This window comes from Amphiura filiformis, chromosome 16 (genome assembly GCF_039555335.1).
Source record: "Amphiura filiformis chromosome 16, Afil_fr2py, whole genome shotgun sequence".
NCBI lineage: Eukaryota > Metazoa > Echinodermata > Ophiuroidea > Amphilepidida > Amphiuridae > Amphiura > Amphiura filiformis.
Window position 1 is genome coordinate 49,063,629 of NC_092643.1, and position 19,490 is coordinate 49,083,118.

Here is a 19,490-nt window from a genome sequence, read left to right on the forward strand (position 1 = left end):
CCAAATGAAGGAGCGCCCTCACATTACCCGGTACCCATGATATGGATTTATCTCAAAATGTCCAAATTTCAAGTTAGATCGTTTTACCAAATCAGGGCCGCCGGGGATACATCCTCCTTTGAATTTTTTTTTTACATTGAAATTGCACATTTTCGAAAAAACTTGGGTTAGGCCTACAGTTGTGAGGGGTGTCTTCAATCCGAAGAGCCAGGGGTGGTAAATGTTGCCATCAGCAAAAGGTAAATTTCTCGACATGAGAAAATGGTCTAGCGAGCGACGGTCCTGCCTTTTCTTTGGCCAAAGTTGGTAGGGCATATAGGCCTAGGCCTATGGATCTGAAATTTGGGGGTAAAGTAGGCCTAAATAATGGAAAGGGGGGACATAGGCCTATGGTAGGCCTTCTTTTTCTTTTTTTTTCTTTGACAATTACCGTAAAATGGGGTAACTTCGGTCAGCGGGGTAACTTTGGTCGGTCAAATATATTTTTTTAAATGGTCATATTTTCGTAGGCCTACAGCAATATTGTTTTTAGTCATATTTGGTGTCAATTTGTTAAGAAATATGTTTGGAAGAAATAATAGTCACTCATGTGTAATTTCCTTGAAATTTTCACAAAAAAAAGCGGGATTTTTGACCAAAAATCAGCATTTTTTTCTTTTTTTTCAGAAAAAATAAAAATCGATATTTGTGAGCAAGGATGTGTGTTTGATTAATTTTGCAAGGTGTCAAATGTCACAAAAAACAACAACTTGCCCATATTCAGCGAAGATCAATTTTTTTGATTTTTTTCCTTCATGGAATGTAATACTGTGACCAAAGTTGCCCCAAAGGCGGGGTAACTTTGGTCAGGTCATTTTGAACCCCTAGGGCACCCTTACAAAATTATTAAAAAATCTTTTTCAACTTCAAGGTGTAGAAGGGAACCCTAATGTCACAAAAAAGAGTTAATTAGAAATATAGGGCCTAATTGGTTTTGTTTGGAAGCAGTGGTTTAAAAACTCTGAAAAGTGCCCAAAGTTACCCCATTTTACGGTAGCTAATTTAGCTGGCCTGAAAGTTTTTGTAGGGCCTAACGGTCATGAAATTCTCGACCGCACCCAAAGACCTATTTCAGGGATCGTTCACAAACACTTGTAGGGGGGGGCTGATGCAAAAAAAAATGCACACATTTTCGGACCCCTCTCGGACCTAAAATCATTTTTAGCCCCGCCGCCCCTTTCGGCCATGAAAAATGTACGTCAACCCCATAGAAAATAGTGTAAACTCATGTTCTAAGAGAAAAATTGAGGTGATTTTTTAAAGGCCTCCCTATGAATTCTCAGCACCCCCTTCTTTTTTAAGGCCGTGTAAAATTAATATTTTGGTTCTCGTCCCTCCCTCCTCAATTTCTGGGATTTGTCAGATTTTTTTTTTTTTTTTTTAGATTTTTCAATTTTTTAGACTTTGGAATGATTTATGAAATCTTCATACATATAAATAAGTTTATTAGAGAACAAGCATCACTTCCAAGTCTTTTTGTGGTACTCTAGGGGGTTTATCCTTCAGAATCTAACATTTAAAAAAAAAAAAAAAGGGCCTCATCGTTTCCTCGAGCACTGTTGGAGAAGACCGAAAACTACTGACAATGCTAATTTTACATTGAAAAAAAAAAAAAAAAAAAAAAACACACCTCCCTCCCTCATCAATTCATGAAAATCCTCTGGACGAGAACCAAAACATTAATTTTATACGGCCTAATCAGGTCCCCTCTTTACAAGTGTTGAACGGTCCCTCATGTGGGCAATGTGGGTTTTCAAAAATAAATTTCATCTGACTGAAAAGTACTATTTAATAATAGCAATAAATTTAATCTAAACGTTGTATAATTTATCATTCATCTTCAACATCAAACAATTGTGATTTTCCGGTTTTTTCCCATATATAGGCCTATTTTTCCCATATATAGGCCTATTTTTGAAGAGAAATTTAAATAAGTTTTCATAAGATTATTTTTATATTAGCGCGCGGCGGAGTGATTTATGTAATTAGGTCTGCTAAGCGACCAGTGAAGAAATTTCGTACACAGAGCAGACTCACTTAGCGACACGATAATCTGAGAGCAGGACGACGTTACGGCAACGGGCAATAATTTTCTTCTTTTTTAGCACATTAACTCAGCAAAATGTTCAAAAATACATTTCAAAGTGGATTTTTATCAATATTATATTCAATAGGTAGTAAACCGCTGCAAATATGGGACAAAAAGGTGAGTTTTCAGCCTTTTCTTGCATTGTTGACATCGTATCTTGATCGTGCATGTGTATGCTATACAGTATACGCACATGTTGACACTTGTACTTTGCTTGGTAACACGGTAGAAATATCTTGGTTACAGGTTTAATTGATCGTTTTATGTGAATTTATATCCAACAAGAGGTATGTAAGGAGGTTCGAGTAACATAATATGCAACAATTTTGAAGTGAAATTGTTGTTAAGTAAGAAATGTCACCTTCTGTTTCCTTGACAACTGCAACTGGACTTGAATTTGAAGATCTTGGATTTCCAGAGGCAGAGCCTCACATGACTAGAGCCTGGTCCAACATCATGACAGACACGCTCATGCCATGGACAACATGGACAAAGCATATGGTTACTCACTTTAAAAAAAAAAAGATTTAGTCCGTCTCTTAGTATTACATGGCTTACTATGAATTTGCACACAATTCTCTTGGTCGACATGGTCGGGCTGACGTCACAAAGGCAAAGCCGGGGAAATAGGCTTGTAAAACCAGAGTGCGCTTGTGGTGCAGTTTCCCTTTCTCGAGCTGGTTGCTATGCGCGCGCTTGTGCGAAGGGGACAATGTTCCCGGATGTCCGACCGAGTGAATGGTTACGCATGATAATTGAGCACCATTGTTTTTTGGTCGATCAGCGTTGTTGAGTCAACTTCCTTTTTGGAGTAATGTTGCCTGTTTTGATCAGTGCTATAACATTACAATGCAATCGCTCGTTCTGACTGAACTTCTATACTTTACATGGTCATGACTTGTTTCATGCTTCGACGATTTCGGATGCTATGGCATGCCTCTAGCATGTCTAGCCTCCACAATTGTGAACTTGAGCAGTCGCTGAGCAAATTTGTGGCTAGACTTTTTCAAAAACAGCTTTTTATATATATCCGAAATGTTATAAAAATCAGTATGTGTATGTATGAATCCATTTGCGTAATGTAAATGTACACTTGCCATATTTGTAAGGGCAATCGGCAGTACTTGTACTTCCAAGATTTCACCACAAGCGTCACCATTATTGTGCATGATTTCAGCTATTGCATGATGGGTACTAATGAACAATAAGTCAGAGTTGTTAGTTGGTCGTGGCCAGATGCTGGATGGGAGACCGATATTGACTGTTCTGTTCAAAATTGGCAAAAGATACAATTGACTCATCAAAATAACTTTCATCCAAATTTCAACATTTAACAGAATGCAAAAAATAGAGTTCTCAAGTAACTTGAGGCCAACACCAGCAATCCAGCATGACCAGAGATGATTAAAACCACATGCTTCACCAAGAATCACGATGTCACACAGATCTGAATGAATGCATGTTAAAAACTTTTTTTCCCCATTCTTTTTACAGGTGCGGAATGGTCACATCAAGAGAATTACAGACAATGATATTCAGTCACTAGTTATAGAAATTTGTGGAACTAATGTTAGGTGAGTGAGTGGATTTTTTGTTGTTGACAAGTTTTCTTGATTTATTTGCAATTTTGTTGAGTTTTTACAGGTTTAAAATCAGTGTTGTTAATTTACCGGTAAATTAAAAATGGCGGTAAATTGCGGGTAAAAATTCAGAAGCGTATTTATTTCTGACTTTAAAAAGTTTCTGTTTTCACATTGTTCCCAATACAATTATTGCATTTGTTTACAAACCGTGAAACAACAAATTCTCGATCGTGAGAGGATGTTACGATGTACCTTCTGCATCAGCGTACTTTTCATAGAATAACACGATCGCGCGACCTGCATGACTTGACCTTGCCTAGCAACGACCGTGTGATTGGTCAATTTTTGGAAGCCGTGTTTGCGCTGTAAGCGCCGGTATTTGCGTAGTACATTCAGCGCAAATAGCCGTGCGTACCCAAGTTGGCTCTCATGAATCATGATCGAGAATTAATTATTTTGGCTATAGTATCTTAAAAGTCCTGTCCATCAAAATGGAGCAAGATTACACACATCCTCACAGGATTACTTCAATACTCTACATGTACTTTAGTCTTAACACATGTTGTAACCAAGCAGTTGCCCAACTGACACAACCGCAAAATGCACTAACATGGAACAGCTTCCTTGACCACATGTCACAGCCCATTGCCTCACTAAAATAACACTCATACCCAACGAACATCATCACACCCCGGCAAACATGTGCGCCTCAACACTCTCTCACAAATACCTTAACCTTTGACTTTTTCATGTGCCTTAAACTGTAGGCCTATGTTGCCGAAATTTCCAGACTGTGACATGTGATATAGTACATTTTAGAGTAGAGTAATCTTGTGTATAATTTTGGTTCATTTCTATTTGAATGAACACAGACTAACATAGTGTGGTGATTTTTTCGATACACTGCGCGCTATATATATAAGCGTGTGCGTTTTGTGGAAGTGAATTCAATATTCCATCAACTTGTGATTGGTTCGTATTTAATGGTAATGGTATCCAAGGTCATGCATTCATGTTGTAGTTTTAAATACACAATCTACGATCGTGGTTGTATTGCATACGGCTGTTGAAAGCTGTGTTCATTCAAGTGATTATTGAAATTTTGAGATTGAATAAGTCAGGGGTGTGATTTATCCTATTTTTCAGGATTTTTTATTAGTTTCAGGATTTTTCCTGAAAAGCTAATCACACCCCTGATAAGTGCTATTTTGAGATTTCTTGAATTTTGGCTATGCTGTCCAGTCCTGATTTTCATTACTGCAAAATACAATGTAGGCAAGCTTCAAATTCAGCAGTATGTACATTATACATGCTTTACTGTTTGATTGTGAAATGTGATGTGATCGAGCAAAATGAGTCGGATGTCGGGAATATTGATTTTGAGATATCTAGCCAATAATAGTAATTCAACTTCCTTTGTATTTTTATATTGTTCTGAGCCACACTAAACTGGCCATATTTCTGGAACCGTAAGTCTATATATTGTGATGGGGTTTTGAGCAAAATAAAGCGCTAAGAATGACTCATTTAACGAAATTGATAACCAAATTTTGATTTTGATCGGCATTAGACTCATTTTGCTTGATCGTATCACAAATGTGATGGATACAGCGAGAATGTTATTATTTACCAACTTTTACTATTTTTGTTTTCAATCAACAGTACAACATACATCAAATGTCCAGATCAGAAGAACAACAAACTAGGAATCAAATTACCCTTCCTAGTTATGATCATCAAGAACATGAAGAAATATTTCACATTTGAAGTGACGGTGCTTGACGATAAGAACGTAAGGAGGAGATTCAGGGCGAGTAACTATCAGAGCACAACGAGAGTAAAACCGTTTATCTGCACAATGCCTATGAGATTGGATGACGGATGGAATCAAATTCAGGTGAGTCAACAAGCTTTTATGAATCTGATTGTGCAGGGTTAGACTTATAAATGTGTGATTTATGGCAGCAAAAAACATGTCATTTTCTACACAAAAAAAAGCAAGAACCTGCGATAAGCTTAAAAATTCCATTTTATTGTTTGTGTTAAATGCCCCCCCCCTTCTAATAAATGCCCCCTCCAAGGCTTATATTAAGCAGGCACCCAGGCTTTTTTTACCCCATGGTTGCCCAGTTTTGGCTCCTGGTGTGTCCAATATTTTACACTACAAACTATAGGACCAGGAGCCATCTTTGGGACCAGGAGCTCATTTTAGCTCCTGGTCCAGGCATACTTAATATATTATAAGGCCTGGCCCCCTCCAATTTTTCAATGAAAAATTGACAAAAATGCAATTTTAAATTTCCATGCCATATCATATGAGTAAGCCTACAACTTGCATCATAATGTCAGTGACAATCGTTAAATTACATGGACTAAACCTTTTAAGGGGTTTTTGACTCAAACTTCCATCCAGTTCATTGTTTAAATGAAATTGCGTAAATATCATGTTCCACGCAATTCTGTGGGCGTCGCTTTCAGTAGTAGTTTTAGAATAGTCGTAAATCCCTCCTTTCTACAGGAGCACCATCAGGGATTTGAATGTTATTCAAAATAGTGGATATTTTGTCAAACATGTACATGTAGGTGGGCAGTTGGAAACATTTGTTTTATTTCTGTTTATTTCTGTTGTACAATGTACATGCTTCATTCAGTCTTCTAATATTTTGATATTCTTTATAGATAATAATTGTGCAAATTGTTTTTCTATCCTTCTGTGTGCAGTTCAACTTATCAGATTTCACAAGGCGTGCTTACGGTACCAACTACATTGAGACTATCAACGTACAGGTGAGTAGTAGCATGTTATCCTAGCCATCAATTGAACTTCCAACAACTTTAAAAAAAGGTTATTTCCAGCGGCCGAACTTCTTGGATGATACCGTAAAGATTTGCCTAATGGTGCACTTGGCCTCCTTTGCCTTGGGGTAAATTTCATGTGCAAATAGAGAGTTCCCTCCTCTGAAATCCCCAGCAAGAATTAAGGATCTGTGCCCTTATTTGCTGGTGGGAATTTTATGGGAGGGCACTTTTAGGTTGTGCATTAAATATCATGTCAAGTGAACCCATAGCGCCATTAGGCGAATCTTTAGGGTACACATATTCTTCTAGTTCTATCAGGCCCATGGCACCCTGTACAAAATGCATATACCGATTAGGAGTATAGTACAGCTGCTAAACTAAAGCAATGTGTACATACTTCCTGTTAAAAATGCTTTTTTTGGAACAAATCATAAGATTTTCCCTTCAGTCCACACACATCCTATATAATTTTCAAGGAATTCTGTCACCATAGCCGATAAAACCACCCTAATACTGTAAAAATATTTTAGAGGACAAAATTTTATGCCTCCACCATGAGACATACATACTGTTTTAAATTACCTTGCTCATCCAAATGATTTTAACCTTTTACATATTTCATTTTAATTATCAATGTTGTTTCCTCTTTGTAACCTTGACAGATCCATGCCAACTGCAGAATCCGACGGGTATACTTCAGTGACAGACTCTACTCAGAAGATGAACTCCCCGCAGAATTCAAATTGTACTTGCCAGTACAGAACAGAGGTGTAGCCCAGTACCAACAATGATAGACTTTTCTGTGTATATACAAATATATGAACCATATTTCTACAAGTCAGTGACATTTGACGAGATTATTGAAGACTTTTCAGGAGTTGGGTCACTTGACTTCTTTTAATGACAGTTGGACATAGAATTGCCACAAGTGTTGTTACGGTTATCATTTTTATACCAACTTGACTTGCATTTTGCATGTTGACACGTAACAACATCATGTATTTGAAATATTGTTTTTTTATCTACTAATTGATGAATAAATCTGACGTCAATGACTCGTCAACTTGAGTACATCTCACTCGAGAATAGCAATCAGTAATTGAATTTTAGAGGCGGGCTTTTAATATAAGCCTCCGTTTGTTGAACGTATGTTGGAACAAGTTGGTTGCTTCACTGTAAGTTAAACAGTTTTAAATAGATGTACCTTTTTACTCAGTAGCATTCATTTTCTGTTAAACTCAAAGAAGCTGTTTAAGTTACAGTGTAGCTGAATATCAACTCAGGTGTTACTTTGTTCAGCTTGTTATAGGTGAAGACATTGGGTATTCAATGGTGTATACGCACTGGGCGCAGCACCTAATCAAAGTGCATGTTGCATGACTGACATACCGTTGTCAATTTGCGAGAGTATTGATGTGCGCACTGCGCAATAACAAAAACCAAATAATTTTCCCCTGTTGATAGAAGTATATAAAACTCATGGTATTATGGTATGAGTTTTATAATGGTTGTGTTTAGAGATTGACAGTGTAACCCGCACCTGTGAAGGGGGTACTACACCCCTGCCCAATTTTGTGCCTATTTTTGCATTTTTCTCAAAAATTATAGTGCATTGATGACAAGTAAGATATGTATATTATAGGGGCAAGGACTACAACTATTGCACTGAAAATTTTATTTCAGCACAGACAACAGTTGTGGAGTTACAGTCAAAAATGAGGGAAACCACTATTTGATCAATAAATCAATAACTACTTGCCTTGAGTTGTTGATGCGCTATCATTTTTGAGAAAAATGCAAAAATAGGCACAAAATTGGCCAGGGGTGTAGTACCCCCTTTACAGTATAGATTGGACTCTTCCAGTTGAAATCCATACATCTATGGAAGATATGACCTTAATCTCCCGCACAGAGGGTGTGAATTTTAAATGAATTTACCTGAATGGACAACTGTATTTGAAATCTACACCCCCTGTGTGGGAGATTAATGTCATGTTTTCCTTAGGGGGTGTATGGATTTCAACTGGAATAAACCATAGATGGCATGCTGGGGTGAAACATCAAATCTTTGCCTTTTGTTGGTCAGGATTTGGTGTTCAATCTTTAAATATTGGATAAGAAAACTACAGGGAATGACATTCATGCAAACAAACAAATTAATCTGGGAACTAATATTGATCAGGAATTTGTTTTTACATTAACACATGATCCATGTACTGTAGTAGTGAAGACAAATCAGAAAATTATTTATTATGAAAATTGCTAAAAATGTGAGAGGTGTCTTCGGAATATTTAATTGGGTGCAAAATGTTTTTTTGTTTTTTCCAAATCCTTCAGTATATAATACTGCCCATAACTCTAGTAGGACAAGGAAGAAATATTCATCCTTGACTGAGATTTGAACCTGGGACCCCATCAGCAGTAAATACACCTGTCAGCAGTTAATAATACTAGTGATACGGTATTTGATTTTGGCAAAGATGCAAGACATGTGACATGTATGCATTTTGCGTGATCATCAATTTTTTTGACTTGGCTAACAGCTTGTATTTTGCAGTCAACCTCAAGTTTTACTCATAATTTGGTCAAAGCTTTGAAAATTTTTTTAATGAAATTGGATTTATGTATTCTTGATGAGACAAAATGGGTATTTAAAATAATTTATTATATTTGTTTCTGTTCTTGGCATTTTAGTTGTTTGTAATTGGGCAGGAACCATTGTTTAGGTCGGCTGAAACTAAGCCTTGTAAACTAAGTTACTATGTAGTTATGGTACCTCATTAAATGTATTCTGATATGAAGCAACATCTACATTTCTTTCTGCTATGACTTTCCTAATAAGTGCAAATGCAGGTATGCGTATTATAGGCAAAATATCCAATTCTCGATCATGAGAGCCAACTTGGGTACGCACAGTTATTTGCGTCGAGCGTATTACGCAAAGACCGGCGCTTACGGCGCACACAGCTTTTGACAATTGACCAATCACATGGTCGTTGCTAGGCAAGGTCAAGATTCGGTCATGAAAATTATGCTGACACAGAAGGTACATCCTCTCATGGTCGACAATTAGTTATTTTGCCTATAGTTAACAATTCTTCAGTGCTTTTACAACAATGACATCCAAGATGTGATATTTAGATACCATCTATGATCGTCAACTGTGTAGTTTCTCTTGGTCATACAAATGTTATGTAGCAACTTAATAAGCTTATTGAAATGTACAGATTACAGGCCTAAACTACTGTGTGCATTTAATCATGGGGTACTTTTGAAGTCCATGAAATAGCCAGTTTTGTATTCAAGGCACATTGTATCCGAGCTGTACATCCTTGGCAAAAGAATGCACTTACCATCTGCTACATGTGTGTAATTTTACACAATAGCTACATCTAGGATAAATACCAGATTCATCTCAAGTGGAGGTCACTTCAATTCACCCCCAAGTCAAACATTTTAGAAATATTCTCTGTATTCCTAAACCATGTGACTTGATGATTTGAAAGGACTCGTCCACTTGAGATGAGTCTGGTTATTTATTACTAGTTTTTATGTAAAAAGAGATATATTTAGCAGCGGACTTCCTTTTGATATGGATGTACACATAATGTACTAGATTGGGATTTGAAAATTTGTTATGAATCTTAACGTAAAAACTTAATGAGGATATCCCTATTTTAATTTACCATGTATATAATGAAAGATAATATGAAATGGGGGTTTGGTAATTTTAAGGAAAACTTAAGTCTAAACACTACCATGTGCTGAATCAGGATAGGTTTCTCGTACCACCGATATAGATTTTTCCATAGAATAGACTTGACAATTCATACCTTTTTCTCGTAGATTCTGTACATGTTTTTCGGTTGGTACCAGGGCCTTTTCCTGGATGTGTATATGTTATTATTATGTTCGTTCACACATTAATTTTGTATTATGTTGCATATTATTAATAATAATATTAAATTTTCTTGTAGATATTGTGTAATTTGTTATTTATTGATTCCAGTTAGGAAAGACTAGGGGAGCTCACATTTGTATTCTTTGGCCCAAGTTCCGTAGTGACATCAATGCTTTTCATGATTGCACTGCAATTTTTTTTTTTCAGAAAAAAAATTTGAACATAACTACCTGCATCAAAATTGTGGACAGATTTTGTTTTAAACACTATGTAATCTTAAATATGGAAAACTGCTTTGACATTCCTTCCCAAAGTATTTAGCAAAAACATTATAGTTCCATTTACAACATCATTTCCAGCTATTTAAAAAAAAGAGGCCATTGGCTTCAACATAACATTGCTGATGTGGTCGCCACAAACAACACCCAAATTTGACTTGGGACTTTCAAAATAATGCAGCCGAATTTGCCAAAACTATACTATTCACCAAGGTCCTTCAGCTGTGTCTGACTGCTCTTTCTAATTACTGTGTTAAAAGCTCTGTTGCGCGTTGCTACACAGCTTAAATTGGTGAATGACATGATTCAATTTGCCATTCAGAACCCCACTTCTGCGTTATGCTATAAACGGCACCAAATCGATACACCACTGAAGAACCTTGCTGAAAAATAAAGAACATTTAGCAAATTTGAAAAATTAAACAAATTTTTGAATTAATTTGAAAAGGCACCCGTTTAAATCAAATTCCGATTGAAACACTATGGAGCGATACAAATGCATATTTCTTATCAGATTCTGTAAGTGACACACAAATTGCTTGGTTTGTTTTCATGTGCTGTTCCAACATCTCTCCAGGTTGACAGTGTCATTACTGAGGGGGTTGAGATTCTGCTTTATTTCTGTAGAATGTAGTCAGAGCAAATTTGATGCGCATTTACATTAAATGCAAGGGTTTTGGGTCTTGACCGTTGACTGAAATAAGGAAGGAATATGGATAACTAGCAGATCTCTTCCTGGCCATGCTAACGATACAATAAAGCTATGAACTGCTTAGTGTGGACTTCAGGTATAGATATAGGTTACTTCAAATGTGTGCGAAATAACTCACTCTACGACAAACCCCGGGGCGACAAACGCTAGACCCAAGCGCTATTGACTGGCCAAAATAACCAAACATTGTGGCAGATTTTGGACAATAATTTGAATTTACAGCTGGCTAAGACCAATGTTGAATAAGAAAGAATGGACAGTTTACCAACCCAAAGTGTTACAATTAAACATGACAACAAATAAACACAAATCCCGACCGGCACACAACCCAACTTGAAAAAAAAAAGCAAGGGAATGTGCCGGCATGGGAATCGAACCCACAACCTTCCAATCTCTAGACGGATGCCTTATCCATTAGGCTACCAGCTCCCACTGATAAACGGTGATTCAAGCTAGGTCTAATGTTATAGCAGTCATGGTATACAATACACACAAACAAATATTACGCAAGTGCACAAGTGAAGGAGATCATGACTTAATTGTTTCCCCAGTATAATTTTAAGTAAAGTAGGTAATGGGGATACACATCCTGCACAAGAACAAATAAACACAATGGGGAACGATTGCTCGCTTCAAGTGTTGAATAATTATGTTGTGCAACAAACATATTAAAGCCATGTAGTATTCAAAATGATATTTTTTTTTGGCATATTTGTAATGTTTACACATGTCCCAACTTACAGTTTGATCTGCTCATAATCAGCGGGAATTGTTAGGCTTAAGGTTAAACAAAGTGTTGAAGGGCTTTACCTCCAGAAAAAATATATTATTACCTTATACGTAAGAAAATATGTCTACTTATCATGTGAAATAAAAAATCCGGAAAAATTTGTGAAAATATGTTTTTAGCCTATTTTTTTAGCTGTTATCAAGCACTATTATTCGATTTGTTTACAAGCGCCAAGCAACTGTCGTCTGGGAGAGTGATTGACATCTTTATTATTAGAGAAGAATGGAATCTGTATAGTTCATGAATATTCATGTAGTATTTACACAACCTGTATCCCAGCCATTTTTGCCTAGTTATCGTAATCGTTCATATAAGACGCCCATATGATCCATGGTGTTAAACTGATATTCAACAACTTTATATCTCTCGATCTTTGCGATCCGAAATATTGAATTTCAACTTTAGGCACATCTCTAGCAAGGTAATAAATACCTGTCACAAATAGAGGTCTTGAAATGTTACTTGCAACGTTAAAAATGTGAATAGAGAACAAATCGGGTTCAAACATGCTTCAAAAATATGAAGGTAATTGTCAACGCCTACTACCAGAATAGCCGGAAGAGGGCAGACTTCATAAGGGAGTGTTCATATATTTTAGTGGGGGACAAAGAATTTGGAACTTATTTCGGGAAATTTCCTGGGTTTTTGTTTTTGTTTTTTTATTTTATCTTCCTGTTCGGGTGTTTCGGTTGGCACATTTTCGGGGCATTTTCATGCACTTTACAGGAGTTTTTCGTGGTTTCTCTGTAGCTGCCGTGTGTACTTTTCCCCACGTAGGCCTACAGGGTATAAATCCCGGGGTATAAATAAATAAATGAATAATAACATATAAAAAAAAGAATCTGGAACTTCAACGTCAAAAAACAAGACAAATTGTACCCTGCTAAAAATATCAACCCATATCCTCTCTGAGAATAAAAATAATAAGACTCCAATCTCACCTGCAAAAAAATATTTGTTCGGGGGATAATTTGAGATAAGTTCGGGCCTATTTTATTGCGACAATTTTCAAAATCTATAAGGTGAAATGTGTCGTGGGGATGTGCGGCAGATTTGGGGTGCATTTTCAGCCATTTAGTTTAGACTCTGTTGTATTTTTAGCCATGATTTTATTGACCCTCAGTGTCATGAAAATTAGGTTCAAGAAGGGTATTTTCAATAATTTTCTCGAAAAAGTAAATATTTGCGAAAACTTTCAGTCCAAAAGTTGATACAATTTTGGGTCTGTTTTCTTCAAATTTGGTTTAAAATCGTACCGTAGTTTTTCGGAGTCACAGCCTCACATCCTTACCCAAACCAGCTTGAGAAGGTTCCCCGGTGTGTGCAAATTTGTAATTTATAGGCCTACACTCGTTATTTAAGCCTAAAATCAAAGTGTTAATACCATTAACACTGCCATGGCCCGTTTTGTCGTGATGACTGGCTTCCAAAATGTAGGCCTATTTTAAATTATAAATCTGGTCCCGCTAGAGGTGTGTTTTTACCCGCGGAGGTCTCTCCCTCGGGTTCGTGGATGTGCCACAGTTTTGGGGTAGGCCTACCTTTTCAACGACTATGATGGGTGGGTTTACAGCGAAGACCAACTTTTGGGCGCATTTTGGCAAAAGTGCCCTTAAAAAAGCGTCAAATTAGGCCAAATTTGGATGACTTTGATCCCCATGGTACAAATGTTTAGAAGAGACCCGCCCGAGGTGTTTTTATTTAAAAAAATGGTCGGGCCTGCTAAAAAACCTCCCGGAATCAAGCATGGGTAGGCCTACCAAAATGCCTTGAGACCCCCCCCAACCCAGCGCCGGGACCTACATGACATGATATTCTCCGCGAGTCCACCAGAAAATATAAATACTACTATAGCCTATTTGTCTGTATAAAGAGCTAGGCGTACCGGGATTTGCCGACTCCAATGTTCATTTTGAACCATTAATATTTGAGCCACGGCGCTCGGGAATGTGAAAAGCGGGGGGGTAGGAGCAACAAATGTAGGCGTGAGATTATACTACCTTGGCGTGAGACCGTGAGAAAGTGACCCAATGCGTGAGACTCACGGCCAATGCGTGAGAGTTGACAGCCCTGCTTGTAGGCCTACCGCGTATGTCTACCGTGATGACAGTAGCGTAGCTGCCGGGGGGGGGCAATTGCAAAAAGTGCCTATTTGGGCCCCCGCCCCCCAGTGCAAGGGAAAAAGAGGGAAAGGGGGGGAGAAAGAGGAAAAAGAGAGGAGAGGGTGAGAGGAGGGGCAGAATCCAAACGATATGCAATACAGCTCAATAGGCCTACCATATACGATTATGATAAGCCTGGCAAAATTGTCTATTTGGGCCCCCCCGCCCCCAGTGGGAAATTTGGTGGATATTTGGGCCCCTCCCCATAGGGCCTACAGTCTTGCCCCTCCTGGAAAAAATCCCAGCTACGCCGCTGCGTGATGATGTTGCAAAGTTGCGGAAGTTCATTCATAAATTTCCCATTTCCACTCGACAACAACAGACCAGCACGCAGCGCGCAGTAGCTAATCCCCGAGCTAATCAGAGACATGTGCGTTTCTCTTTCAACAGAAAATAATGTGACCATGTGACTGACACGATGTACGCTTCAAATAATTATGCTCTCGGCGTCAAAAGTTAAATGGAAAATATTTATAATGAACACTCCTTATTTAGCCACACCTTTCTCGTGTTGCCTGGTATATCAGCAAAATCCTACACTATCGCCTTCCCTTGGTAAAATCCTGATAAAAACTCGGGATATTGAAATTGAATTTCAGCGCCAGAACTTCCGTCATTTTAGCATAGGCTATGCAGTGGCGCCGCTGGGGGGGGGCAGTATTTCCCCCAATGTTTTTTCTTTCTCATCCAGTTTTTAGGCAAAATCCCCACAATTATGTAATTTTCCACTTTTTGCGGCAATTTCAAGTGCAATAAGTGCCCCGTCTCAAATTCACTTCCCCCCCGGGCCCCATGCCCGGAAAAAAATTCTGGTTCCGCCACTACGGGTATGGCCATAGCTAGGGGCGTCCCCCCGTTGCCCTTGGTTATGCTGGACGTATGAGAAATTTAGAGCTTGTTCAATTCCGCCAATTTTAGAAATTTTAAAGGTAGGCCTATATACAGTGTAGGCATGTATATAGCCTATAGAAAAACGGATCACAGTCAAATAAAATATAAAAATCGTAGGCCTAATAATTTTACTAATGGCATTTATTGAGCTGCTCACTTCTTGAAAATCCTATGGTTTAATATTGATATTATATAATTGAGCTCCTTGTCAAGCTCCTCAGTAGGCCTACACATAGGAGAGTGACTAACTGAGCTCCCGCTATTTTCAGAAATGAAGGCCTGGCCTATTAAATGAATAATTAGGATTGAGGCAGCCTTTTGTTTCATTTTACAGAACTTTTTAATCCCCAAAATTAGTGGGTTTTTTTAATGGGGAGTAGGCTTTTAAAACGAAATTCAAATTTGGCAATATTTTCCATTGCTTATTGAATTGATCTGCGTGAAAATGCCTAAACATGTGGCCAGAGCAGGATGACTGGTATAAAATCTTAACTTGTGAGAAAGGACGTAGGCCTATGGGGTTGTATGAGGCTGTGGATCACGAAATGCCCCTTTAATGTGTGCTAGGTAAAGTCAGTCTTCCTTTCGACCTGCCAAAATTTAATTTTATTCCCTCCCCCGGCCCCGGCTTGCCAAAAAATTGCTTTCTCGAAAGGCTGTGCAATCAGTACCGGTATTAGCCTACTAATTATAAGCCAAAATTTCCAAGCGACGTGCTAAAACTCGCTGGCATCCCGTCTCAGCCAGCCGAAAATCGCTTGTCCGCACCCCCTGGACTGCCAAATTTTTGTGGCCCCTCCCCTTGGCCTGCCAAAATGCCCCATCCCTTTGCATATAGCCTATATATAGGCATATGCCAATTTTTGGGATCCCCAATTTCCATACCCATACCCATACCTTAAATGGATTTCTAAATATCTACCTGTTGCAAGCGCAGCATTGGCGCTGGATTTTAAGCTAGAAAATACCTAAATATTTTAAAATCCAAACTCGGCAACACCACTTGCCCTCGGCAACACCACTTGGCAAATACAGCCCGTCGTAACAATGTCGTACGTAAACATGTGTTTTAAAAAGAAATGAGAGTGTCACTTCTGTCCAAAAAATTTCGAATTTTGGCCTTGAGCAGCGACAATCAGAGGTAAGAAAAACACAGTATGACGCAGCTTGAAATATAGAATCACTATATCAATTTTGAAGTTTGTACTTCAAAGCACAAGCCGAAACGAGGTGAAATGGTTCGAAAAAAAAATTGATTTCGCTGTATCTTTTTATCGCGAAACTAGACAATTTGGCAGCAGCGAGTCGGAAAAATAGCAAATATCTCAATTTTCTGCTATCGAAATGAAAATTTAAATAGCACCTGCATGCAGAAGAGGGTTTATAGAAATAATGTAGGTCAGAATTTTGTCTATGAAATCTTGCACGGAATTATTATTACTGGTTACAAAACGACATACAAGTGGAGGCCATTTTACTTCAAATTCGGCCAACATTTTAAGCTTACATAAAAATCGAGACAACCAATATCAAGAATGAATATGCACATTCTTTTATTGACTTGTTTGTAATGTGCGTCGAAGTTCCCAACAAAATCGCCACTTCCAATGAGAAATTATGGCCGTGTTCCCAAAAATCTTGATGCTCCGGATATTGAAAAAAATTTGAAATGTTTGAAAAGTACATTTCATTTTGAGCCAAGTGGAAAATTCAAGCATAATAATGACCCTTACACTTTCAGCTTTTAGACGTAGTTTGCGTTTTCTCTCTCCGATATTTATTTCCAGAAATAGATAAGTTTAAAGGGGGCTACGTGCATCCCATTTTGCTTCTGAAAATGGCAAAATTGTGTATAACCTTAATACCACTATGCCAAAAAAGGAGACCCATGTTTAATAAGAGTGATAAAGTTGACCTGTCTAGACTATAATGCATGTTAAATAAAGTAGATAAAAGTATAGGACTTGAATTGAATAATTTGTGATACTTCTGGTGAGGTGTCTCAAGACAGTTCTCAAAAGAAAGTATATTGATATTAATCCGCGATGTTATAAGGCCCGCCAATTACAAGCTGATCAAACTATACACCTTTATTGGTTTCAGCCAAATTCATTGTATTTTTAAAGGAGTATTTCGTGATCCTAGCATCCTCTTTTTATGACATTTTTCAGTACATATCCACGAAAAATGAATATTCCCAAAATTTCAGTTGATTCCGATTTTGCGTCTGCGAGTTATGCATGATTATGTGTATTACACTGCTCCATAGACAATACGTTGTAATTTCGTTCTGGTGCACCAGAACGAAATTCAAATTTCAAGCGATATCTTTGCTAAACGAATTAATCTGCAAGAAATATTTTGTACATAAACATTATGTAGCCAGAGTATTCCAATGATATAAAAATCTCAACTTTTTTTGAGAAAAGTGGGGGGATGAGGCTGTGGATCACGAAATGCCCTTTAAGACAAGAGCAAGTTTGAATAAAAAGTCATATCATGACTTTGAATCCCCACAGAACGCCACAGTTAGCAGCTAAGATAGGTTTCTTTTCATTTTACCCTATTACTTAAAATGACCAGAACAAAAGTTACTAATGTTTCATATATTTCACAAAAAGTTACCAAAGTAAAATTTGACCGAAATCATATATTAAGGGGGTACTACACCCCTGGCCAAGTTTATGCCTATTTTTTTAATTTTTTCAACAATTATAGCGCATTGGTGACAAGTAGGATATGTATTTTATAGGGGCAAGGACTACAACTACTGCACTGAAAATTAAGCAACTCAAGGCAAGTAGTTATTGATTTATTGATCAAATATTGGTTTTCCCTCATTTTTGACTGTAAAGTGCGCTTCAGACTCCAGTATTGTACGTACAATATTGTATGTACTGTATATATAAGTTATTTAATCTATTGCCATTCTATTTCCAGTAATGTTTAAGTTCTAACGAATGTTTGATGACGAAAAATCGATAATATGTTACATACAATATCTAGCAGAAATATATTATCGATTTTACGTCATCAAACATTCGTTAGAACTTAAACATTACTGGAAATAGAATGGCAATAGATTAAATAACGTATATATTGTACATACAATATTGTACGCATAATAAAAAAGTCTGTATACTGCTTAACTCCACAACTGTTGTCTGTGCTGAAATAAAATTTCCAGTGCAGTAGTTGTAGTCCTTGCCCCTATAATATACATATCTTACTTGGCACCAATGCGCTATAATTTTTGAAAAAAATGCAAAAATAGGCACAAAATTGGGCAGGGGTGTAGTACCCCCTTAAGGCTTTAAAGGTCCGTTCATACTACGCTGCACTTGCATTGCATTGTGTTCCCAACATAGCAATTACTTTTTGTCGCAACTTGTTGCATTTCCAAGTTAAAATGTATTTAACTTTATTATGATACCGCAATGCAGTATTTTTTGCATTATGATGAAGTGCATAAAGCAATTGCAGCGTAGTATGAACAGACCTTTACCCACACAAGTCACATCAAGGAAGAATACTTCGTATTGTCAGATTCAGAATGGCAAAATGGAATATAAGCCTTCAGAATGGTGGGCATCAGAATTTCATCCAATTATGTTCTCCGGTTGACCGCCGCGGCGGTTTCTGTTGTTCTAAACAATGGAAACCGGATGGAACCGGCTGTCAACAGCTGGTCGAGTTTTTATTTCATCCCCTAGTGCTAGTAATTATGCAGCTTAACGCTTTTTAAGGTTATGCTATGTCAATTTTATCAGAGGCGTGAATTGTAAATGGAATAGCGCCATCAAAGACCCGAGTAAATAAGAATAAGGGTGTCAATTTCTACATTTTTAAATGTTGAAAATTTTGAAATAGGACAAATGTGATGCGCTGAAGCAATATCAGTCCGATTCAGTCGGAATTAGGAAATATTGATTTTGAGATATAGCCAAACAAAGGTAATATTTCCTTTTGTTTTGGAAACTCTTTGATTGATCATATCCTTGGAACTGGTTGTTCAATTTTAATGGGGTTTTCTGGAAAATGCAGATATAAACACAGCACAAGAAATTATAAGTCCCCCTCTTAACATTTCGTCATAACATTGTAAGGTTTCGTTTTGTACCAATAAAACTAACTTTGAAATAATTATATGACTGTTTACTAAGTGTTGTGTGAAAATGAGATATTTCCATGACTTCAGGGCTGAGTGAGCCTAAATTGAAGGCAAAAACTGCCCTTTTCAAAAGTC

The 19,490-nt window shown here is 37.5% G+C and overlaps 1 protein-coding gene across 1 annotated transcript; it reads left to right on the forward strand.

Annotated features, from left to right (window-relative positions):
* Window positions 1-2,059: 2,059 nt before the first annotated feature.
* Window positions 2,060-10,486, forward strand: LOC140136120 (cilia- and flagella-associated protein 20). The gene is made up of 5 exons (XM_072157826.1): window positions 2,060-2,245; window positions 3,623-3,702; window positions 5,374-5,608; window positions 6,433-6,498; window positions 7,173-10,486. Exons 1-5 carry the CDS (start codon window positions 2,162-2,164, stop codon window positions 7,299-7,301), a joined length of 594 nt encoding a protein of 197 aa, XP_072013927.1. The 5' UTR covers window positions 2,060-2,161; the 3' UTR covers window positions 7,302-10,486.
* The last annotated feature ends 9,004 nt before the right edge of the window (window positions 10,487-19,490 follow it).